Source organism: Marmota flaviventris, chromosome 17 (genome assembly GCF_047511675.1).
Source record: "Marmota flaviventris isolate mMarFla1 chromosome 17, mMarFla1.hap1, whole genome shotgun sequence".
In the NCBI taxonomy this organism is placed as follows: domain Eukaryota; kingdom Metazoa; phylum Chordata; class Mammalia; order Rodentia; family Sciuridae; genus Marmota; species Marmota flaviventris.
The window spans coordinates 12,313,241-12,337,484 of record NC_092514.1 but is presented as its reverse complement, the minus strand read 5'-3'; the positions used below and the strand labels follow the sequence as shown (position 1 = coordinate 12,337,484).

At 53.2% G+C, this 24,244-nt stretch overlaps 1 protein-coding gene across 3 annotated transcripts in view; it reads right to left on the bottom strand.

Moving 5' to 3' along the window:
• Mprip (myosin phosphatase Rho interacting protein) overlaps nucleotides 1-24,244 on the bottom strand; it is a 135,481-nt gene that overhangs the window by 33,320 nt on the left and 77,917 nt on the right. For 2 of the 3 annotated variants that reach the window (XM_071603161.1, XM_071603160.1), the window contains exons 4-11: nucleotides 22,593-22,744; nucleotides 18,037-18,121; nucleotides 12,714-12,930; nucleotides 11,705-11,861; nucleotides 7,026-7,167; nucleotides 6,250-6,363; nucleotides 4,241-4,297; nucleotides 3,029-3,097 (exon numbers count right to left, since the gene is read on the bottom strand). In XM_071603161.1, coding sequence (XP_071459262.1) covers nucleotides 3,029-3,097; nucleotides 4,241-4,297; nucleotides 6,250-6,363; nucleotides 7,026-7,167; nucleotides 11,705-11,861; nucleotides 12,714-12,930; nucleotides 18,037-18,121; nucleotides 22,593-22,744 — 993 coding nt within the window. Of the gene's footprint in view, nucleotides 1-3,028; nucleotides 3,098-4,240; nucleotides 4,298-6,249; nucleotides 6,364-7,025; nucleotides 7,168-11,350; nucleotides 11,862-12,713; nucleotides 12,931-18,036; nucleotides 18,122-22,592; nucleotides 22,745-24,244 lie in introns of all 3 variants that reach the window. The other variant, XM_071603162.1, reaches the window with a different exon arrangement.

Here is a 24,244-nt window from a genome sequence, read left to right as displayed (position 1 = left end):
CCTTTTGTTTTTTGAGACAGGATATCATTAAGATATACAGGCTTGCCTGTAACTTGGGATGCTTCTGCCTCAGCTTCCTGAGTAGCTGGGGATTACAGGTGTGCACTGTCACACCTGGTAGGAATAGGTTCTTGATTTTTGAAAAAGTCTACCTAACTCACAAACCGAATGACCAGTTTGTCAGCTCTTTCTTCAAACAATAATGGTGTTGCACAAAGACATGGCTAGTTCAGCTCACAACTCAACAGCCCAAGTGTGTTCCATAAGACAGCCTGTGGCTGAGTGGTTGATGCTGAATTCCCACTTAAATCACAGAATACAAAAAAGACAGGCATTCAAAGGTTGAGGCTTAATAAAATTACTAACCTTTACTGCCCAATTAAGACTCAGCTTTTTTTAAAAAAATATTTTTTATTAGTTGTTGATAGACCTTTATTTATTTATTTATTTATATGCGGTGCTGAGAATTGAACCCAGTGACTCAGACATGCTAGGCAAGCGCTCTGCCACTGAGCTACAACCCCAGCCCCAAGAATCGGTTTGTTTTTAAACAAAATGAAACTGAATCCCCTCCTCTCGCCATGCACAAAAGTTAACTCAAAGTGGATCAAGGAGCTAGATATCAAATCAGAGACTCTGCGTCTGATAGAAGAAAAAGTTGGCTCCGATCTACATATTGTGGGGTCGGGCTCCAAATTCCTTAATAGGACGCCCATAGCACAAGAGTTAATAACAAGAATCAACAAATGGGACTTACTTAAACTGAAAAGTTTTCTCTCAGCAAGAGAAACAGTAAGAGAGGTAAATAGGGAGCCTACATCATGGGAACAAATTTTTACTCCTCACACTTCAGATAGAGCCCTAATATCCAGAGTATACAAAGAACTCAAAAAATTAGACAATAAGATAACAAATAACCCAATCAACAAATGGGCCAAGGACCTGAACAGACACTTCTCAGAGGAGGACATACAATCAATCAACAAGTACATGGAAAAATGCTCACCATCTCTAGCAGTCAGAGAAATGCAAATCAAAACCACCCTAAGATACCATCTCACTCCAGTAAGATTGACAGCCATTAGGAAGTCAAACAACAACAAGTGCTGGCGAGGATGTGGGGAAAAGGGTACTCTTGTACATTGCTGGTGGGACTGCAAACTGGTGCGGCCAATTTGGAAAGCAGTATGGAGATTCCTGGGAAAGCTGGGAATGGAACCACCATTTGACCCAGCTATTGCCCTTCTCGGACTATTCCCTGAAGACCTTAAAAGAGCGTACTACAGGGACACTGCCACATCGATGTTCATAGCAACACAATTCACAATTGCTAGACTGTGGAACCAACCCAGATGCCCTTCAATAGACGAATGGATAAAAAAAAAAATGTGGTATTTATACACCATGGAGTATTACGCAGCACTAAAAAATGACAAAATCATGGAATTTGCAGGGAAATGGATGGCACTAGAGCAGATTATGCTTAGTGAAGCTAGCCAATCCCTAAAAAACAAATGCCAAATGTCTTCTTTGATATAATGAGAGCAACTAAGAACAGAGCAGGGAGGAAGAGCAGGAGGAAAAGATTAACATTAAACAGAGACATGAGGTGGGAGGGAAAGGGAGAGAAAAGGGAAATTGCATGGTAATGGAGGGAGGCCCTCATTGTTATACAAAATTACATATAAGAGGTTGTGAGGGGAATGGGAAAATAAACAAGGAGAGAAATGAATTACAGTAGATGGGGTAGAGAGAGAAGATGGGAGGGGAGGGGAGGGGGGATAGTAGAGGATAGGAAAGGTAGCAGAATACAACAGTTACTAATAGGGCATTATGTAAAAAATGTGGATGTGTAACCGATGTGATTCTGCAATCTGTATTTGGGGTAAAATTGGGAGTTCATAACCCACTTGAATCTAATGTATGAAATATGATATGTCAAGAGCTTTGTAATGTTTTGAACAACCAATTAAAAAATAAATAAAATAAATAAAAATAAACACCATGACTGTTGGCAGTGTGAACACAGTGACCGCTGCAGCCTGTGCCAAGGTGCTGGGGTCTCGCCTACCACTGCTTCTGTACCTCAATGCAGACATCAACACAACAAAAAAAGTTTTTATTATAAACATTTGACCATCACAGCTCTCCTGAAAGGAACTCAGGGTCTCCAGGGGTCTGAAGACCACTCTTGAAATCATAGAACGCTGTATTCCATCCCTGATCTTGGACACAGCAGAGCCTGCTGCCCACAACACTTTGCACCTACATCCTACTGGCAACATCTTCCCCCTTCAAGTCCACGCAGACCAATTCAGAATATTTAAATATGAAGAACATTGTTTAATGATGGATATTCAAGTTCTTTCCCACTTTTTACTACAAAGGTCTGAGAATGGCTAACTTGAGACTGAGATTTTTTTCTAGATGTATGGGTGCAACTGAAGGATTCTGAGTAGAATTAGCAGCGAAAATTAAGCGCAGAGACTTTCTCGATTATTCAAAAGGGGGTGTTTTTTGGGGATAGGTGAAGAAAAGAGTCTGTCCCAGTTGGTCTTCAGTCATGGTGTTAGGACTGTTAAGGTCCCAACTGAATTCTCCCATCATATGCCAAAAATATGTCTTATCCAAAAGACAGGACAAGATTTAGTTCAACTCCTCCAAAGACTCAATTCACCACAAATCTCTTTGTAGAAACAATCAGATTGCTCATCCTGAGTATTCAAATTTCAGTGTTCTTCAAAGAAGAGAAACACGGGAGTGACAAAAGCCTACTGTGCCGAGGTACCTGAACAGGGTCTCAGGAAAGCCTGCTGTCACAGGCAGGAAGAGTCATGAGCTGTTAAAGCTGGTCTGGCTGCTCCCACCAGACAAAGACCAGGACACCCAGGATGGCAGCAGGAACACTCTTCCCCAGACAGACTGGGACATCAGCCCAGGGGAAAGCAACAGCAGCGAGAGCCTGAGGCTCCAAGATGCCACCTGCGCCCCTCAGGTTTCTCCCAAAAGAGTGGAGCCAGTCACTCACCTCCTCAGCTACGGAATCCCTGTAGTACCTCAGGCTCTGATCTGCCAGGACAAACCAGTGTTTCTTCCACTAACAGGAAAGAAAGAAACAAACAACAAAATTCAACTACCACTCCAGGGTGCCCTAGAGCCAGCGTCCAGGAGTACCTTCCAGAACGCAGGGTAAGCAAAGGGCAGCCTCAACCCCCGACATGGCACGTAGCACACAGACTGCTCAGATGCAGGTAGCCATGTGCTCAACCTCAGGGAGGCTTGCTAAGCTGTGGCTCCTCTGTGAAAAGGCAGCAGACAGTGGGGTGGCCTTAGCTGGGGGTTCTGTGTGATCCACAGTGGTACAGCTGGTGACCAAGTGCTTTGTAGGCCTCCATCCCCCCTCCAGAGTCTGCAGACCATCACAATGGAAAGGTGGCTGTGAAATGGCACCAAGAGCCATGGCCATCTGACTGGCTCCCCAGATGGGCATGTCCCACCTGCACCAGCAGAAGTGGTACCAAGTCTTCACTGTGAGCAGCAAGGAGGGGACCTTGAGTCTTCAGGCAAGGCCAAAGGGATCCGATATGGAGGGGAGAGAGGATGTCTTGGCAGAGGGGAAGCCGGGATGGGCCAGGGTTAGGGTCTCCTGGGTTTAGACCCTGCAGAATCCTCTTCACGCCTTCTCAGGCGGCCAGGACTTCTAGCCTCAGACCCTTGTCAGGCCCAGCTGCAAACAGCTCTACCTGCTTGGATTTGGCAGCAAGAATGGACTACATTTGCTCCCACCAGGGCCTAATGGTGCCATTGCAACGGAGCTGATTTCTTGCACACAGGGTCTTGCAATCTTAGGTGACCACCTTTGGCTGCTTTGTACAATAACACATGTTAGCCCCACTGCCAGAGGCCTTCTCTGTCCCTGGGCCCCTAGAAAACCTTTAGGAAGATGATACCAAGTGGTGGGGGTGAATGCTATAGAATGTCCCCAGGCCTAAGGCCAAGAGATACTGCAGGCAGCCAGCAGAGCCAAGTGGAGCCTCCCCAGGGTCCCTGCCACCATGACAACAGGATCTGTGCACCTGCACTATGAGTAGGTGGGGGTCCTGGCTAGTCCTGGTCCATGAGTTGAGTGTGCCCATGGTAGGGAGATGGAGCTAGGGCTCACAGATCCCACCAGGGACAAGGTCAGCAAGAATTCACACCTGCTTCAGTCCTCAGGGTCATAGGAGCTCCACAAACTCACCTGGCTGTCCTCGTACTGCTTGGTCAGCCAGCCTTTCTTGAAATTCAGCAGGTCAGGCTGGGAAAGGAAGAGAAAGAAACAGCTCAGAGGAAAGCCTCATGGTGTGCAGTTGTGGACAAGCGTGGCTGATGGGGCTGATAATTTTGTCCAGACGAAGTGGCACCAGGAAAAGGGGTTTCTCCACCTGCCAGATGAGCCTGTGTGCCTTTCCCTGCCCCTCCTGGATGCTGCCCAAGGGCACATGAGTCCATGAGGAAGGAGATACCAGGTAGAGAGTGGGCATGGCCTCATTTGCCCTGGAAAGCAGCAGCATGGGCTGCCCAGCTGCCTACCCTAGCCTGCGTGGGTCCTGTTACAAGTCCTGTCTGGAGCAGAGAACAGACCCAGTAGAGTGCTGGATTTCATGAAGGAGAAGGTCTGTAAGGACAGTTGAAAGGAGAATTCAGGGGCTCTTGCCAAAGCCGCAGGAAAAGCAAAGTCACAGAAGCCTGGGGGCACAGACCACATCTGGTGTTGAGGAAAGAGGCAGTAGCAGCCCTTCCCAGGCCCTCAAGTCACTCCTCCATCAGGAGGAAGTTCAGTCTCCATTGCCCATAAGATGAAGGACAGCAGACAAGAAGGCCCAGCAGCCCTTTTCACCTATGCTGTTCAGGCATGGGTGGATCTGAGAGGCAGCCTAACAGTGCCACATCAGAACACCTGCATCTTGCCTGGCCAAGGCCCTCACCCATCACTCTGTGCTCCTGTGAGGCAGGTCCCCACACAGACACCAGCCACCCCTTCTCTTTTTCCTGCTGTCTTGATCAGAACTGGCTTTGACGTCTCAGTATTCCCAGGGCAGGGAGGGAGTTGCAAAAGATGAGAAGTAGCAGGGTAACAACCAGGTGTGTTCCAGGAGACCTGCTGCATCACACAGAAACAGTGGTGGATTGCTGCCTGGACCACTCTGACCAGGAAGCACATTCCTTGGTGGAGCCCTCTAATTCCTGCTTTACGCCAGACTCCCTTCCTTTAGGGTTGTCTGAGGTATCCAATAAATCATAACAATGAGAAATTAGGACACTGATCCCAGATGACCCTTATGCAGGGGAAGACCCTCTTGGATACACATGGTTGTTCTGCACAAGACCTGGGATGAAAGGTTTCTCTCTTCCCCTCTGATTGTCTGCCTGTTGTGGATCTGTAAGTAATAAAGACTCTTATTATTTTTTTTTTTTTTTTTGAGACAGGGTCTTGTCATGTTGCTGAGGTGGTCTTTGAACTTGTGATCCTCCTGAGTCAGCCTCCCTAGTAACTGAGGTGACAGGCATGCACCACCACGCCCAGCTTATAAAGACTCCCAAACTTTGCTTTGGTGGTGTCACTGCAGCTGCGCCTGCCCTGGAGGGATGGTGCTGGTGGATCCCTGCTGATCTCTTCTGTCTGGGCCTCTGGAGGCTGTGAGCCTGCCCAGGAGCCTGGAGAGGGTGCAGAAGGGTCGGGCCAGCTGCCGAGGTAGCCCATGACCCGAGCTTTGACCACTCCTGTTGAGCCACCACTGCTGTAGATCTAAGCTGCACGGAAGGACCCGGGCAAGGCCTGCTTTCCCCCATGGCACAAACTCAAGAACAGGACAAGTCTCAACAAGTCACGGCTCCTGCCTCCACAGACCACAAAAGTGAACACCCAGAAGCAGAAGAGCAGAAGGTCTCTGATGCAGTCCTGACTTCCTAAACCAAGATTCCTTGCCAAGGCCAAGGTGGCCTCCTCTGCAGAGACCGCCACGTGGAGCTCAGGATGCCACACAGTCCCTGATTCTGCTGGGCCCAGGATGGGGAAGAAACAGGACTTGCTTCCAGTGGGCCGTGAGCTGGCAGGTAGGGGCACTCACAGACATGAGGGCTGTGCACAGAGGGACAGCTGGCATGAACTCAAGGACACAAACAGATAGCGGCCCAGAGTGGCCAGAAGCAGGAGCGGCAGCGGCAGCGGCAGGTCTCCAGAGAACTTGGCACACAGTCCGGGCTCACCGTCATGGAGGACTCCGTGGACCTCCTGTCCAGTGACTTGGCTCTTCGGTGTGGAGACAGGGGGGAAGCTGAGGTGTCCGATAGAGGCGCTGTGGGGATTTCACTGGTGAAGTCCTATGGCAGAGAGTAGCCGCCAGTCAGTGCAGCCCAGGGCAGCTTGGGTGGGCACAGGGGCAGTGAGCTGGGTCATCCATCCTTCCTTGAGAGGGACACTGTTCTAGCCCCACCCCATCCTCCAGCTTCTCAGAGCACAGAAGGAAGACCAGGTTCTGTGGCAGTGGACAGCAGCTGGGCAGTGGGCACCTCACAAACAAGAGTCACCAGGGAGGAAGAAGAGCTCAGACACAGCAAGCTATAGAAGAGGTGGGCAGGCAGGTGTGCCTGGGAACAGGAGGACCGCAGAGGATGATCCACCTTGTGATGGAGCAAAGAGGGGAGTGGCTGCTACTCAAGACAGAGAAGGAAGAAAGAAAGGCACCATGTTCAGCCTTGTTGCTGGGCTGCCTCAGGGAGGAAGAGAACATTCTAGTTGCTGCCTGTGATATAAAACTTGTTTGAGCACCATCTCGGGGTGGATGAAGTTCTGGAACGCAGATGCAGAAGACAGGCTGGCCCTCAAGAGGCTCACTAATAGAGGGGAGATCAGGGAGTAGAGGCCAGCAGAAGCACATCTCCAGCACTAGGGGAACGTGGAATGTGTGGGATCATGTGTGCCCAAACCCTGAGCTGGCCCCCAGCCCCACGGGGGCCTTGGCACCCCTTCCCTAGGAGCTCACCCGCTTCCTGGGGAATGCCCTCTTCTCGCTGCGGCCCTGGCGAGTGTCGCTTGATGGGGAGGGCACTGCCGAGGCATTGGTCTCCATGTGCTCTGCCTTCTCAATGTCTAAGGCCTCAAATTTTTCAATTACCTGGGATCTCCTGTAAGAGAGGGTAGGAGGCTGCTGAAGCAAGAGAATTTCCCACATTCCTGAGGCGGCGTTGGCCTTGGGTCAAGGAGGAGCTCCTGGAGCTGACCTCCCACACTCAGCTCACTCCACAAGGCCTGTGCCCACTTTCCCTAAGCCTCCCCTATCAGGCAGGTGGCACGAGCTTCACACAGCACCAACCCAACCAGTTTCCAGGCACAAGCTTGGTCAACCCAAGCTCTTTCGGTGCCCCCTCTACATGGGCAAGAGCAGATCAGGGCTGGGAACTCCCCTGCCAGTCCTGCACCTGCGCGACCCTGGAGGCCCTGCAGGCTCTCTTGTGTTGACCCATGTGGCCTTCACACAGCTTGGCACCCAACAGCTTCTCCTGAGCCACGAACACAATCAAAAGGCAACCACCACCTCAGAGGGGCTCCACGCTCAAGGCACCCCTCCACAATCATGACGCAGATCCCACCCCAGGGTGCCCAAAATTCAGCAAGAAAGAGGCTCATGAATTAACACTGTTTCTGCCAACAATTAAAAGGAATCAAAAACCAAACTAAAACAAAACAAAGCAGGTTGATTTCATGTGAGAGGGCCGGCGGCCTCGTCAGGTGGTCTGTGCCGGAGACGGAGCTGAGATGGGAGCGAAGCGGGTGGAGGAGGCGCGAACGCCACAGCGACACAGCAGAGGGCGGAGAGGACAAGACCTGAAAGAAAACAAGGCTGGAGAATGAATAAACAGAAAAGAACTGTCTTCAAAATCAAATAATGGCAAACCAAAATCACCCACAGAATCAAAGAAGCAAACCCCAAGATGATCACTGCAGAGGAGGAACCCCAGTCGTCCCTCAGTCAGGAGTCCAGGCAGGGTCAGGCAGAGAGGCTGGCAAGTGGTGGGCTGTGCTCAGTCCTGCATTCTAGGGCTGACCCCTGGGCCTAGGGTTGGACTGGACCTGTCAGGAGAACAGCCCCTCCTCCCTGGACCTCTGTAAGGTCTGCTCTCCCGGTGACACCTCAGGCCCCCAGCTATGTCCCAGGCAAGCATGAGAGCTGAGGAGAAGGTGCTTCTTCTTGGACTTGGACTACATCTGGACTACACTTGGACCACACCTGACTCTGCCGACAGGAGAGGCTGCGTAGGTCCTCCTCTTCCCAGAGAGGCTCAGTGTGAATCTGTCTTGGAGGTCCCTACTCAAGGGAGGCAGAGCACCCAGGCTAAGCTCAGAGGGCACGTGGGTGCCACTTTCCTGGTCTTGCTTCTGCACAGTGCCTCTTCAGGAAGGAGGCTCATGTCAGGCCAGCTGGCCACACCAGCAAAGGGGGCAGACACTGACCGGGAGCAGGCAAGGAGGCAAGTGTGAGGGAGGGAAGCTAAGGAGGCTGCTGGGGCCACGGGCACAAGGGAAGACTTGGGTAGTGAGGGCAAGGCACCCAGCATGGCTGAACTGCAATGGGGTGATCTGGCCCCGACAGGCCTGGGTGCTGCCACTTGGACCTGACGTGGAAGCTCCCCAAGAAAGCAGTAGGGCTGTGTTGAGCCTGAAGCACATGCAAGTCACATGCTGTGGGGCTCCAGGGCTCCAGGGATCGAAGTCAGAGTGGAAAACAGGAAAGGCACTTGCTACAGCCACTCCATCTGAGGGAAAGCACTGCAAGGCCAGGCTCAGCACCCTCTGCCCTGGTTCACTGTGTTGGTGGGAAGTTACTAACATGGCACCCATGAAGCACTGCAGGCGTCAGCAACACCTCACACAGAGAACAGGCGCCTGCCCTCAGAGTGCCAGGGTTCCCGGGGCATGACCCCTACATGGCAAGGGCCTGGGAGTCAGACTGCGCAGCAGGACTGGCTTTGTTATCTGTCACCAGCAGCCCCATAAGGACCGTGGCTTCCCCACACTCAGCAGCCAGAGGCAATCACTGTTCCAGAAACATCTGCACAGGCTCTGGAAGTCTGAAAACAAACATGTCCAAGCCCAAAGCCCATCTTGCTCACACAGAGTGCTTGCTCATTGGTTTAGCTGAGGCTTATCAAGAAATTGCCTCACGGCTGCAGGGCAGGCCTGTCCTGGTGCCACTGTGATTTCCTGCCACTCTGGACATTGCTGTAACCTACCAGAGGACAGGATCCAGTTCAGCAGAGGGTGGCCTACTTGGGATCCAGTGAGTGGGCCTCAGAGAGCAACAGCAGCCAGCCAGAGGTCATTAGGGTCAGTGAGAAAGGGACAGTTACAGGGTTAGTATGTAAAGGCAGGAAGTCCCAGAGTGCTAACACCAGCTGAAACCCTTCTCCATGGTGGCAAAGAGCATGCAAGAGCAAAGCCCCCCAAACCACATCTATCCAAGGCCAGTGGATGAGAATGAGTTCAAAATGAGTCTCTCTGAGAAGCAGCCAAGCCAAGCAGGTGTGCAGAATGTTAATTCTGTGGTCTGGCACTAACTCAGGCCCTGGCTGATCCTGCTCCAGAGCCACCATGACACACAGTTTGCCTGCCAGCCAGCATAAAGCCTTCCTGCCCACGCTGCCAGCCTCCTCAATCACCAGCAAGACCCTTTGTTTACATGTTTACTTAACTGCTTAAAAGACACCTTGGGCTCTAACAATGGGTTACACCACGGGAGCAGGGACTTCCCACTATGGGCCCCTCAGCTATTTGCTACAGGACGTCACCCTATCACTGAACCCTGGTTTTCAGTTTCTGCATCTGTAGGCTGGGGATGGTAACAGCAGGCATCTTGTCAAGCTGTCAATGAAATATGAGAGCAGCCAAGTACACAGGGTGCCTGGAAGGGACCTGGGAGGCACCTGGCTCCCTTGGCTTTACTGCTCTCCCTAGACGGTGCACCTACTTTCCCCTGTTTTCAAGTCCAATAACTCTGGGCAGAGTCAGACAGCCCCGTATCCTGGAGATTGACCACAGGCCCTTTTATCTGGGACATTTAGATGAGTGGGTGGACCGTGGCTTCACCGTGGGTTAAGAAAAGGGATGAGAGATAAACATACCTCTTCTGAGCTGTCCCTCAAGGGAGCCTCAAGGATCCCATGCCAACATTGTGTGTCCCTAACAGCAACTCCAAATCAGCTTAGGCTGTGCCCAGGGCAGGAGGGACTCGGTGGACATTTCTAGAATTAAATCTATTTTCTAGAGAGTAAACTTCTTCGAAAACCAAATGAAAACTATAGTTTTTCTTCCCTGACAAATGTACAAATCTACTCCTAAATTGTTTTGGGGTGGGCTGGGGTTGTGGCTTAGCAGTAGACACTCGCCTAGCGCGTGCAAGGCCCTAGGTTTGATCCTTAACACCATATAAAAATAAATAAATAAAAAACAAAGATATTGTGTCTAACTACAACTAAAAAATAAATATTTTTAAAAAATTTGTTTTGAGGTAAGGGCCAACGACCTCCAGAGTCTATCCCCATAGGTGAGGCGTCCTGTTATTCCTGCAAAGCCTCAATTTATAGAGGCAGGTGGAAGACCCTCTGAAGGACATGTGGGGACTCTGTCCAGGCCTCCAGTGGGATCTTCTGGTTCTCAGGAAACTCAGGCAGTGGAACAGGGGGAAAGTGGGCAAAAGCCATCCTCTTTCCAGCACCAAGTTCTGCATCTACAGTGTCAGCCCAGCCGCCCACAGCCCATCTCTCCCCAGGAAGCTGGGACTCTGGTCGGCCTCCCCAGTTCAGCCAAGGCCAAAGGGCAAAGGGCAACAGTGATACCATCAGGCACTGAGTGGGCTTGCAGGCCACCATGGCTTCCCTGTAGCTTACAGGGAGCATGTCCCCAAGGGAGAGGCACTGTGTTGCCCTCACCTTCCTGGGCACAGCTGTTTGCCCTGGCACCTTCTCATTGTGCTCTGCCCACATGGGCCTGCCAGAGTGAAGAGGGTCTGTCCCCACCTACAGCTAGGGTCACCTCATAGAACAGAGTGGGCCAAGAAGAATAAGATCCAGCCCAGTGAGATTCAGGCAGTTGAGAATCCACCAGGGATCCAGGAGATACTGGTCCACAGCAGCCAAGGCACTCAGAAATCCTGCTGGCTGCAAGGAGCCTGGCTCTGGGGCCGGAAGCCAGGGCCCAGAGGGAAAGGTGCTCCTGCTTTTAAAAGAACACTGCTTCCCCAGGGCAGCTCGAGGAGTGTGAGAGTGTGAGTGAGTGTCCACACACACGGGAACCCCCTCGTCCCCGCCTTACCTCCGCTCGTTGCCAAACAGACGGGCCACCTCTTCCCTGCCAGGACTCCGGGCCCGAGTTCTACGTTCCAGTCGCCTCCTCTCCACCTGGAAGGCTTCTCGGTGGCTGATCCTGATGGCCTTGGGGACGTCGGCCAGGGCAGCATACTGCCTGCTGGCTCTGAAGGCAAAGGCGCTCCCCAGCGTCTCTGTCTCCCGTCCCCCAGTGCTGCTGGCGTCCACGTGAGCAGGCTGCTGTCTGGCCTCGTCCAGGGAGTTGAGGGAGAGGCTGTAGATCATGCGGCTGGGGGCCCGAGGACCTGGGGGGTGAAGGGGACGACCAAGTCCCTGGGAGGGCGGTTCAGGGCAACTGTACCTGTTGGGGGTGCTGGGGCTGGGGGGCGAGAGTGGCGGGGGCAGCTGCTGCTCCTCGGCCTTCAGGTCCTGCTTGGTCTTCTCCAGGGAGAAGTAGCCACTCTCCACCCGCACTTTGCGGCCACAGTCCATGCGGTCACTACTCATGCTGCTCTCCTCTGTAAGAGAGGGGGAGAGGGTAGCACACTCAGCCTGCTGCTTCAAGAGCCCACACAGGACCCAATAGGAGCCATCTCTCCATCTTTCAACTCCAGTGTCCATCACTCAAGGGCAGAGCTGGGAGGGAAAGAACCCCAAGGTGGGAATGAAAGACTCACTGCCATCTTCCCCTCCACTGGCTCCTCTTGCCCAGACTGGCTGGCAGGGAGAGCAGGACTCCAGCCCAGGAGGGAAGACGCCCTACCAGATGTTTCTTACTGAACTCTGAGGAGGAAACCAACAGTCTGTCAGCCTTTTGGTCTCTTAGATCTGGGGGCTGGAAGGGGCAGAGGGCTGCACAGATGTGAATGGAGCAGAAGGCTCTTAGAGGTGGATGGGCACGTGCTACCAAAGAATGATGCCAACTACTTCCTCTCCAGCACCCTAACTATAGCCAGGGGCCCGGACACGGTAGAGGCAATAGGGGCTGGGCAGCCCTCATCAACGCCGCTCATGGTGGGTAGCGGCATGAACACAAGCACACGGTGCAGGGACAGAGGTCTCATCATACACATGGGCATTGCCACAGAACACTTTTGATTCTCCTGATACCCACCCTGGGACTGAGAGAGCAGGAGCTACCCTCCTCCCTTACACATGGAACTTAAATTAGAATGGCAAACCCAAGAGCAGAGCCCAAGAAGCCCAGGCCATTGGCTGCCCAGAACCTATGCACAAAGGGAGAGTGAGGTCTGGGGGCCATGACCAATTCCCAGTGTCAGCTCCTATCTGCTGGGATGCAGGCCCATTCTAGCACTGCGAGACAGGGCACCAGGACAGGTGAGCACGCAGGCCAGCTGGTCACTGCTCACCTTCTTTGCCTTCCAGCCCCGGTTCCCGCAAGGAGCTGGCAGCAGGAGGCTGGCTCTGGCTAGGACTCTGAGTTGGGCTCAGGCTGCTCCCATCGGGCTGGTCCTTGGCCCTCATTTCTTCCTGCCAGAGTGTGGACTTGGTGGTGGGGACTTTTTCTGCACTGGGAATGCTGCTGCTGCTGCTGCTGGTGACAGCCACCTTGGCAGGTCCAGGCTCCTGCAGAAACAGTGGTGTAAGTTGGGGCATAGGTGCACACAGCACAAGCCAGCTCATAGGTCCTGAGTGCCCAGCTACAGGGGACACAGGGTCAGCTACACAGCACCAGGGGCCAAGAAGCTCCAGAAGGGAATGTTGGAACAGTGGAGACACTCCTTCCAGAGAGCACCATGACCTTTTCACATCTGTGGCGCCACAGTTGCCTATTCCAAGTAGCCTGAGGCTCACTTGGCCAAGGTGTGGAGGAAAGGCCCCAGCTTAATTCCAAAGGTATGTCCCAAACATGTGCAAGTTCTTCCCACCCACACAACCAAAGAGAACTCAGAACAGCAGCCCTAGAATCATGGGTGAAACCATAGGGGCTGGCTCAGAGTTTGCCATTCCTAGGCTCCTGGGTACTTTAGACACAAACAAGGGGAGATGGATGTGGCAAAGGAAGCAATCACATCTCTAAGTTGGGTCCATGACCATTTGCTGGGCCCTAGGGTAGATGCAGAGAGCAGGTTTCCATGCACTCAAGCCTTACCTACCTCTACTTTTGGTCCTAAGAAGCTAAAATGGAACACTCAGACACTATGTGAAGGAGAGAATCATCAATGGAAGTCAAATGCTACGGCCTAAGATGTTTGTGTCCCCCACCCCATTTATATATGGCAATCCTAACATCAAAGGCGATGGCACTAGGAGGTGAGGCCTTTGGGAGGTGATTAGGTCATGAGTGGAGCCCTCACAAATGGGACTTGTACCCTTACAAAGAGGCCCCATGACTTGCCCCTTCCCAGGTGAGGACCAGGAAGTAACCCTAACCAGACTTTTAATCTCCAGATTGTAAGGAAATAAGTGTCTGTTATTTAAGCCACCTTGTCTGCAGTATTTTACCAAGTTGGTAGCCCCACTGAGAATGGCATCAAGTCCCATTTCCCCCAGGTCCTAGAAGTGGTGCTGCCCAAGGGGAGAAGTGTTTGTGGGGCAGGCTTTGGCAGACACAAGAAACCCAGTTCTGGGCACCCAGGTAAGTGACCCCCTTCTACAGAACCCTGACAAGGGCGGGGCTGGGATCTCCTGCTTTCCTGCAGCATCAGTTCATCCCTTGTCCAATTTCCCTGCCAAGGGTGCTTGCCGCCAATAGGACGGCTTCAATCCCTTTCAAAAGGAAGGCAAGTTTCAGCTCTCTTGCCAAAGACGGGGGTGACACAAAAATGCTCACCTCCCAGTCCCATCCTGGCAGCCCTGCCTCAGTTTTTGAAGCACCTCTCAGCTTACCTCAGGCCCGGGGCCCTTGGTGAGGGCTAAAGATGACCAGATCATTTGTATGCGCTTCTATGTGCACATGCAGACACAGTAGAGCCTTCGGGTTATCTGTTTTCAGCCAGGCTAGGCACCATACCATTCAGTCTCACCAATTCACCCCCTTGGAGGGCAGGCCTCTTGTGTGGTCAGGAAGAGGCAGTGTGGGATCCAAGCATTTCCACCGTTACATGCCCTCAGAGCAGGACAAAGGGTGGGAGGGGCAGAGCATTCCCTTGGATGGGGGCCCCAGTTCAAATCTGCTGTCAGCTTTGTAAGGACTACAGGCCTCACAGGACAAGATCAGTCAGGACGGCTTTTCCTGTAGGCCCAAAGGCAAACACCTGACCACCCACTTGGCTCAGAGTCAATGGCTCACTAACTCTCAGGCTGGAGACTTTTCTCAGAAGAAGTCAAGATTCTCCAAAGTAAATGGTACAGGTTTCTCCTGCCAGTTACACGAGGGCTCCAATGACCCAGAGACCCAGCCTCAGGGCCACTTGCTCCTCCAGTCAGCACACTGCTCTGGCCTGCCCATCCATCATAAATCACAGCTGTGCCACCTTCACTCCCCATAGCAGCAACAATTCCCCCAAGCTCCAGGCCACTCCAGGTCCTTTTGCCATTGTCTGCCACCCCAATTCCAGGTGGCCAGAGGCTGAGACACAGCTCTGGTGGGCTCAAGGGTAGCTGGATTCCTGCACAGCAGCGGTGGGAGGCAACATAAAAACTATCCTTGATAAATCAGTCTCCATAGTGGAAGGGAAGCTGGACCAAGGGCTGGCAGAGGCCACCAGAGAGGGCCACAGAGGAAGGAGCAGAATTCTGTGCCTGTGAGGGGCACAGCCCTGGCCACGGTCCTATAGTCCCACACTGGGAGAGGAAGTACGCAGGCACATGCATGCCCTTCCTGAGGTACAACGCTAGGACATGACTGATGGTCCCTCCTCCAGTTACCTGATCTCTTCTACCCCTTCACTGATACTGTCCTCATTGGGACAGCAGTAACAAAGTTACTCCGGCTTGTAGGGCACAGGTGGGGATGGGCAATGAGGAAGTCCATCCTGTGCAAAGATGCTTTTCTTCCTCTGAGCAGGTAGATGAGATATCTGGCTGGACCAAGTGTGGCCACACAGCTAGGCCTAGGTCTTGGGGATCCCTTGATCCCCCATAATGTGGGGGAGGGCTGCTGGGGCTCATGCTACGCAGACCCAGCCTAAATCAGAGGAAGAGGCACATCTCCTGGATGCCCAGGACAGCTGTGCTGCTCATGCTGTCAATGCTGCAGTGAAGTCTGCTGCTCATTAGCAACATTCACAGGGTTTTCAGAGCAGGAGGAGAGAGAAAATGGGACCCCTCGCTCTGAAGGAGTGTCAGAGAAGGCCTCTCTACTTCCCTGGCATGAAAATGGTGAAGGAGGGAGGGCTCTGCCCTAAAGTGGGGGACAGCAGACACCTCAAGAGAAAACGAGACTCCTACGGAAGGAGAAGCAGATAATATATGCACAGGCCAGGGCATGGCTTCTGTTTTATAGGTCTCTGAAAAGGGACCCAAACCTGGGGGACTGGGAAAAGGGACGAGTTAACTTCTCAGAGCTCCACTGGCTAACAGAGATCTTCAGGGCCTGCACAGCTGGCTAGGGACTCTGGCCCTGGTCATACCTAACAGTGGATTAGGGCTTCCTCCTGTTCCCACTCCTTCTCAGTACTCCTTGGAGGCTATGCCTCACAGGCCACAAGTTGTGGGGCTCTGGTCAGGGCTGGGTCTGTCTCCTCTCCCTGCCCTGGGCTCTGCTGGCTGCTTCCCCTGCAGCCTAATCCATGGCCCCATCTTGGGGCCATTACCTCCCAACTGAGCACCTCCAGGGCAGAGGCTAAATTCAACTGGATGCAGCAGAGAGCCAAGGCTTCAAGCCCTGGATGGTTTAATGGGAAAGTCTCCTGGGTCTACAAAAGCCCATGGAGAAAGTGTCAGATATAGGGCTCTTGACTCTCCAGGAACCCAAAAGCTTTAGGCTCACCCCACAACTTTACCCTGGCCACTTGAACACCTTCAGCATCAGGCTGCAGAGGGAGGTGACCAGACCTTGACCCAGTATAGTGCCTGTCTCTCCTCTGTAGAGGCCCCATGTCACCACAACATCAGGTGGGGAAGATGTGTGATGAAACTTCACAGCTTTTGAAACTAGTGGACTCAAAGGGATGATCTAGGACAGAAATGAGAGCGACCCTGCTAGGCCAGCTTAGGAGAGAGCTGAGCAGAAGAGGCTGAGAGCCCTGCACCCCCAGGTCTGAGAGGCACACCCTCAGGGCAGAAGTGGGTGATTTCCCTGCCCTGGGATCATGTACCCCCTTACTGGCCAAAAGGTAGAACCTGGCTAAGGGCAGCACAATTTTGGGGAGGGAGTGCAACCAATTCCCTGGAGTTACCTTATTTGGAGGCAGAAGCTCTGCCTAGCTTCTCAGGCATCACCATGGAAACCCGGTGTAACCCTGAATTTTGCTATTCTGCCTATGATATTTTCTCACACCAGGCAGCATGGGGGATCTGTGTGTCGACTACTATTCTCCAGAAGGAAGCTCCATTCTCGGTCTCCAGGAAGCATTCTGACTGCATTTTTTTCCTGACTAATGGGGCATTTTTCCTTTCAGGAGATGTCTGCGTGCCACCTGGGACTCTTTGGGGAATTACAGGATGGTGACTGGACATCTGTCAATGGAGGGTGGGTTCAGGCTGTGTCCTGCTGTCAGGAGAGCCTATGCGACACCTCAGCACAAACTGGCTGAAGGGCAGTCAAAGGGGTGTGAGGGAGGGGACCGCAAGCCCATGTGCATCACTCCTTTCCTGCCCATCCCTGACTACAGCTCAGTGAGGCAGCCTGGAAGGACTTCATAACCTTAGGGCAGCAAGGCTCCACCCCAGGCTGGCTCTCTTCATTTCCACTGCCTCTGGCCTTGTAATGTCCAAGGGACCCCATCTCATCCTGCTCACTCTTGGGGTGGAGGTGAGAGGGTGGTAGATGGAGGCTTGATCCATCAAAAGCAAAAGCACTTGGTGAGGCCAACTGTTTGACACAGAGGGGAAGGGATTAGTATTTGCTGAGTGCCCACAGTGGGTTTTGTTTCCTTCAGTACCCACAATCATCCTAGCAATTAGATACTAACAGAACTGTTTTGCAAATTAGTTAGTAAAAGCTCAGAAAGGTCACCTCACGGCCCCCAGCCCCAGGAATGTAGAAAGTATATCAGAGACGGAGGTGCAGAGCCCTTCCTGCCCTGGCCAGGGAGGGAGGGAGGGAGGGAGGGAGAGGAGAGGGGCCTGGAGAGACTAGCCCAGCCATCCTCTCTTATCACATGGGAATCAGGGTGGGGGACCCTGAAAGTCTCCCACTGGGTGGGGATACCCCAGGACTCTCCCTCCCCACTGCACAGCCTGCTGCCTGCACAGCTGTCTCCTCTCCTGGGCTGTGGCAGTACAGGAATGCATACAGCAGGCCACCCTTGCACATGCTCTTCCTCCCCAGAGGCCAACAGGATGATCAGGGGAGGGACACACACTACAGTGTTGACTGGCACCTGCCTACTGGCTGGAACCCTCCCTTGGGCAGCAGCCCCAGGGCATGCCAGCAGGCTACTGTGTCCTGGTGGCTTGGAGAAGATGGTGTGGACTGTGGTCCTCAGAACATGGAGAGGATCAGAACGTGTGTAGGGTGTGACTGCCTCAGCCCTAGCATGAACCCTTCCTTCCCTTCTCCAGGAACCCTCCTTCCCAGGCCTCAGCCCCACCAAGGGGATGTCACCTGGCAAACCCAAGGCCTACCTGTGGGGTGGGTGGCTCTACTTTCCTTTTCTTCTTCTGGTTCTGCTTGTTGGTCCTGGGATAAACCATTAGCATCTCTAGCCACCTGGGGAGAAGAGAGGAGACAGACCACCAGATTAAGACCCTGACCCTTGCTGGAGTGGTCCAGGTTGCAGGCACTGTACCTCCTGCCTGGAGATGCTCATCCAGTGGCCAGGCTTCTAGGCACTGAGCAAGGCAGAAGCACAGGCTGTGTCAGGCCCAGGTCCAGATGATGCCCCTGCCATGGCCACAGCAGATTCAGGGTACAAGGCAGGCTCCACTCTGGCAGAGGCCCTGGCCACAGGCCTTGAGGCACAAGGGATATCACTATCATATCACGGACCTATCTCCACGGCTTAGACTCAGCTCTCAAACTGCCTGCTCTGAGTGGATTTGTGGAGTACACAGATGGGCAGCAGCTGGAGGCCATTTAGGGCTACTGAGGCAGATGATTTCTTCCTGACCCTGACAACTGCTTTTTTCCCTCCCCATGTTGGGACACTCAGCCTCAACGGCCAGTCACACAACCATATCTGCATTCTGGGTCAGGTGCTCCTGTCTTGTCTTTCCTGTCTTCTCTTGTACTTGTAGACAGCCCCTTCCCTAGTGCCTGCTACAGCCTTCTCTGCCTGTCACGGCTCCTCATGTGTCAGCACTAGGCCCCACCGTGGGTCTAAGCACTCAGGGTACATCAGAGTCAGGTCCCTAAGGAGGTACAAGTGCTTCCACTGGGCTGTCTGGGAGCCGGGCCACTGGGACTGGCCCATTCAACCTCCCTCCCAGTCTTCTGAATGGCCTTGAGGCTGCTGGTCTCTGTAGGGCTGGGTAGAGGGAGTAAGTGGTTCTCTTTCCAGTTTCCATATACCAGGCTTTCAGGCTGCTAAGGCCACACTTCACACAGCTCTTTCAGGGGAGGTGGCATTGGGTGGAAGCCAGCAAGCACGCCTCACCTGTACTCTCCATCGGAGCTGGGGGCTGGCCTCCCTTCTTTCCCTTGCTCTGCTATCCTTCTCTCATTCCCCTGGCTCTGCCTTCTAGAGTTGGGCAGCCCAAGTACCCACCCAAAGTCACCCCTCTTCTTTCTTCACTTGGTTTATTTTGTTAATATCCTCAACATCTAGTTAACACTAGATACTTCCCGCTGGGCTCCTGTGAGAAATCTGAGAAGTGAGGACACCTTCCATCACCTGTTTCAGCATATGTGACCCCAGCCACAGCAGGGCCAAGCAGCGAGTAAGATGCCCAGTGCACCACCAGGCCCTTCCCTGCCTCCTTAAACTGCATTCAGTTGGTGGTGCAGTGCAAGGACATGGTGGCCAATTCATTCCTTCCTCCCAGGGGCTGGCACCTGCAGAGCTTGGGGCTCTTGGAAGACTCTGCAATTCCACTATGCTCCCACACACTTGGGGCCATGAGTGTGTGTGTAAACTTGACCAGAGAGTCTGGTGAAGTTGTAGGAACTGTCCTCTGCAGACACAGGTCCTTGGAGTGCCTGGCAGAAATATCAGCTGTCATGGCTGCTGAAAGGGCAGCCCCCATAGCACTGTGAGCTCCCCAAGTTCTAGGAGCAAGACACAAAAAGTGAAGCTTGGGTCCCTGGGGAAGCCCTCATCTTGCAGATAGTTGCAGTCTCCTTTCCTGCCTTGGGCCGTGAAACAGAGACCTGCTGACCTGTCTCTGATGGCACAGGTGTTTGTCTATATTTTTAGCTCATAACTGAGTGTTACTGCCCATGGGCTGGGCTAGAGGCAGCCACTGTTCAATTCCTTTGTCCTTGTAAAATTCTGTGCAGTGTTCAAGCCATCACCGGATCTAGCCTCTAGTTTCAGAAATGAGGAAATGAAATCCTCAAGGGGCTAGGAGTGCCTAAGGCAGAGCCAGAAGGTTACAGACCTCTGAGGTCCCAGCTTATAGCTACCACTCCTTCTATGCTCCCCTGTGACATCCTTAGTAATGGTCCCTGGGCACTTCTGCTGGCCTCCCCCAAAGCCAGGGTGCCTAGGATCCTCCCTGTGCAAGGGGCACTCACCCCTAAGGTGACCCACTACAGGGAACTTTGCTAGCAATGACTACAGAGGCCAGGGACAGTTTGCCACCATGAGAACCTACCTGCTAGACAGAAATGAGCAGGACCCCAACCCAGACAATGAGAGAGGAAGAGCCTCGGGTGACCTATTCTGGCTGTGGCTATGGCACCAAGCCACAGCACAAGCCTTGGCTCTATGGAGCACCGTGTACAGGATACCGAGGCCACATGCACCCAATACTTTGGTCTGCTAAAAACAATGTCTATCCATGCTATATGAGAATAGCAGGCCCTATAAATGCTAACATAAAACAGAGGCTGCATACGGTGGTACATACCTATAATCCCAATTGGGAGGCTGAGGCAGGAGAATAGCAAGTTTGAGGCCAGCATAAGCAACTTAGTAAGACCCTCTCTCAAAATAAAATGAGAAGGCAGGGGTGTAGTTCAGTGGCAGAACACTTGCTTATTAGCATGTGCAAGATCCTGAGTTTCATTCCCAGTAGATGGGGAGGGGAGGAAGAGAAGAAGGGGAAGAGGAGAGGATGGCAAAATGAAAAAGGGGTCTGGGATATAGCAAGGACCCCACGATAACTGCCACATTGCTGGGTGTGGTGGCCATGCCTATAATCCTAGTGGTTCAGGAGGCTGAGGCAAGAGGACCCTGGGTTCAAAGCCAGCCCCAGCAACGGCAAGGGGCTAAGCAACTGAGTGAGACCCTGTCTCTAAATAAAATACAAAATAGGGCTGGGGATGGGGCTCAGTGGTTGAGGGCCCCTGAGTTCCATTCCCGGTAGCACCCCCACTCCCCCAAAACACCAAAAAGCTAAGCATCACCTTCATCACCTTTCCTAACCATCACCGAGGCAGCTCCAGATACTCCCCTGCCTGCCTGGGGACCCCGGACCTCCTTTCTGCCTCACCTGTCACCCAGCCTGCTTAGATACAGCCAGGAGGGAGTGTTTCCCTAAGGGATCCATTTTGGTCAGGTGTGTCTGGCCAGTGTCAGCAACAGCAGCTGGTGTGAAAAGGAAGTGCAGATGGCCACTCATACCCAGAAGGAGTACTGATAGCAGCCCTGCCACTAGGCCCTCAGGCTCCTCACTGCAAGGTCTAGGTTCTTCAAAAACTCTGGATACCCTTAAGCCCCATGGTTCTAGATTAAGCTCAGGGACAGACATAAAGGTACTCCTCCAGCTCATCCCCAGCAAACAGATGGCCTCCCTGCATAGGGCACCCCTTGGCTCTCAGCCTCTCACCTCCTTACTCTAGGCCTGGGTCAGAGATGCAGCTGAGGTGCTAAAGCAAGGTGGTGCTCCAAGGAGTCTTCCGATTGTCAAACCAAAGGGCTTCATATGTCCAATTCCTTCTACCCTGCAGGGCAGCCATCAGCCATTCCCTAGGTTTGCTTTCTTCCAAAGCCTCTTCTGACACATCTCCCTCCTTTAATCCTTAAAGGATGAGTGGGAATTTCTGGGACCCACTCCCCAAGCTCCCAGCCAGGCACGCTGAGCCTTCCCACCCACACAGAGCAGGCAGTTTTACACCATGGCCCAGGCTACGAAGTGCTGGTACCAAATGCCCACTGCTGGATCAGGAGATCCTGAGCTCAGAGGCATGGAGCGCACATCTGCCAGGACTATTAGCTATCTCAAAACGTGGGCATCCTTTACCTCACAGGCCTTCCTCTAAACCCTGCATAGAGGAATAGGATGAGCAAAATGCTTGTCTGTCCTTTCCACCCAAAGAAGCCAGTCTCTAGAGTGGGAGCACAGAGTGGCTTACATGTAAGGCACTGGGGACATGACTAAGATATGCCTCTACCCTCAAGGGCCATCACTGCAAAAGACATATACACATGGATCATCTGGAGCTTTTACCCGAGCCAGGCGATGGAGCCCAGCATCTCCACATGATGTGCTCCTCTGAGTGGCTGACACTCAGCCTAGAGGAAAAGAGAAAAGAGGAGTATTTCCAGACTTAGGGGAGGGCATGGTCAACACCGTGCAGTCCAGTACCTGAGGCACATGGCAGTGGTGTGTCGGGGCCGGAGAGCCATAAAGGGCCTCATAGGGTCCACCAGGCAACTTGGACCTCTATGGTGACAAGGTTTAGGGCAGGAAAAGGACAGGGGCAGATGTGCTTTGGGGAATGTGCTGCCTTGTGGCTGAGTGATAGGAGGGTTGGGGTGTGGTGAGAACGGAGGTGGGGAAGCCAGTGAAGAGACCAGAGGAAGACATGGTGGCCCCACAAGGAGAGGAGATCCCAGAGTCTGCAGGACGCATGGGCAGCCTTGTGGAGTGTATAGAAAACGCGAGACATGGAATATAGGCCTGGTGGGCACAGTATGCTGAAGTGCTGAGAGAGACAGGGAGCTAAGGAAGAGCCATGCTGACATGGCCAAAATTGCACACAGCCCATTTTATGCTGAATTGAACTACAGCCTGGTGCAAGGGCCCACTGACAGGGGGCAGAGCACACTGCCCCCTCCTGTTTGCTGAGTGCTCACCCGTTGATGATTTCCTTGGTTTCTGCCCTGATGAAATGCTCCTTCTCAGGTGTCAGGATGCACAAGGAGAACTTCTGGCCAGTACGGCCCTCCCCATCCACCACATCTGTGCACTGGTTCATGTTGATAGTGCCCTGTGGGAGGGTTGTGGGCTGAAAGAACAAGACAGGCAGAGTCACGAAGAGGTAGCAGAAAAGAGGCAGCACAAGGTGGCATCTCATCCTGGAGTACTTGGTCATTCTGGTCCTCCATCCTCCTAGTTCCACTTCCTCCCTTACCCACTCAGGAAGAAGCAGGCCAAGCCAGGTTTTCTCAGAGGACACCCGGCTGCACTTTACTTCCTCCTTGAAAACAATATCCTGGCTTGCACCAGAGGAAGGGGCAGGGATGGGGGAGAACAGGAAAGGGACAGCTCAGTGAAGACAGCTGGGGGTACAGAGGCAGCCAAGATCTTAGTCCCAGAGGGGTTGCTGATCCAAGAGAACAAGGAGAGAAAGCTCCAGAGGAGGTGGATCAAAATAGCCAGGTTATTTTTAGATACAAGGAGAGGACTGGAGCGGAGCCATATCCTTAAGCTCTGGCCATGGGGCTGGGGAACAGAGTTGGGCACCCTGTAAGGGCTAGCCCACCAGCACCTGCCCAGTCCTTGGAGCCTGCAGAGGCTGCCAGCCAGCTCTGATCCAGAACACTTTCCCCCCCCCCTAAACAGAAAAGCTGTTAGAAGCTGAAACTGGGGACAGAAAACCAAACACAGGAAAGGAAGGCTTTAAGAAAATTCACATAGGCAACAGCTAGAGAAGCAGGCCTTTCCAGAGGTGATCTGTCAGCCCTTATTTGGTCTTAAGACTCCCCCCACCAAATGTGTAGATGCTTTAGGAAGGTGGGCAGGGTGCTGTGGCTCCCGCCATACCAGGACTACCAGCTCCCACAGGGAAGCAGTCAGTGGGTTAGAGCCCTGGGGCCACAGGGGGGGCAGGCTGACTCTGCAGCCCCCTGGGGTTTGCCTTTGTTTCACTCCTGGAGAAGCAGGAAACATTTGCATCTTCAATTTGAAAAAGAGGCAGATGGTGGCAGTCGGGGACAGCCCAATCAGTTCTTACTGCCAGCTCCCTGCTCACAGCTGAGGGAGGGTCCTGGTCTGAGGGCAAGATGTGGTACCCATGCTAACCTCAGACCAACCACCCCACCCTATTCCACCCCACACCCACTGGTTTCATCTGCCAAACTCAGGTTAGCTGCCATCTCCCCAAGCCTCTTCCACTGGACTGTGTGTGATCTTCCTGTTACTGCCACTAGGCAGACCTGTAAGCCACTACTGCCACCTCTCTCAGCAGCCAGCCCTGATGCATGCTGCAGGAGCAGACCCGATGGTCACTAGGATCCACATACTACCCCCACTGGGTCTCTTTCCCAAGGCTGCAGAGTGAGCCCCCAACTCCAAGAAGCCTTTCCTTGTGGGGCCTCTGAGCTTAGATGGGCTCCACTGGCCTAGCTCAGAAAGGCAGGTGGCAGGGCAGAGGCTGGGCTCACAGGAGCCTCTGCTTTGGGTGGGACACACCTTCAGCAGGGGTTCACAGTGCAGGGCCTCAGCACTGCAAGGGTGGGGTTGAAGAGCAGCAGCCACCCAGCACTCTCATTAGCATAGCCGGGTA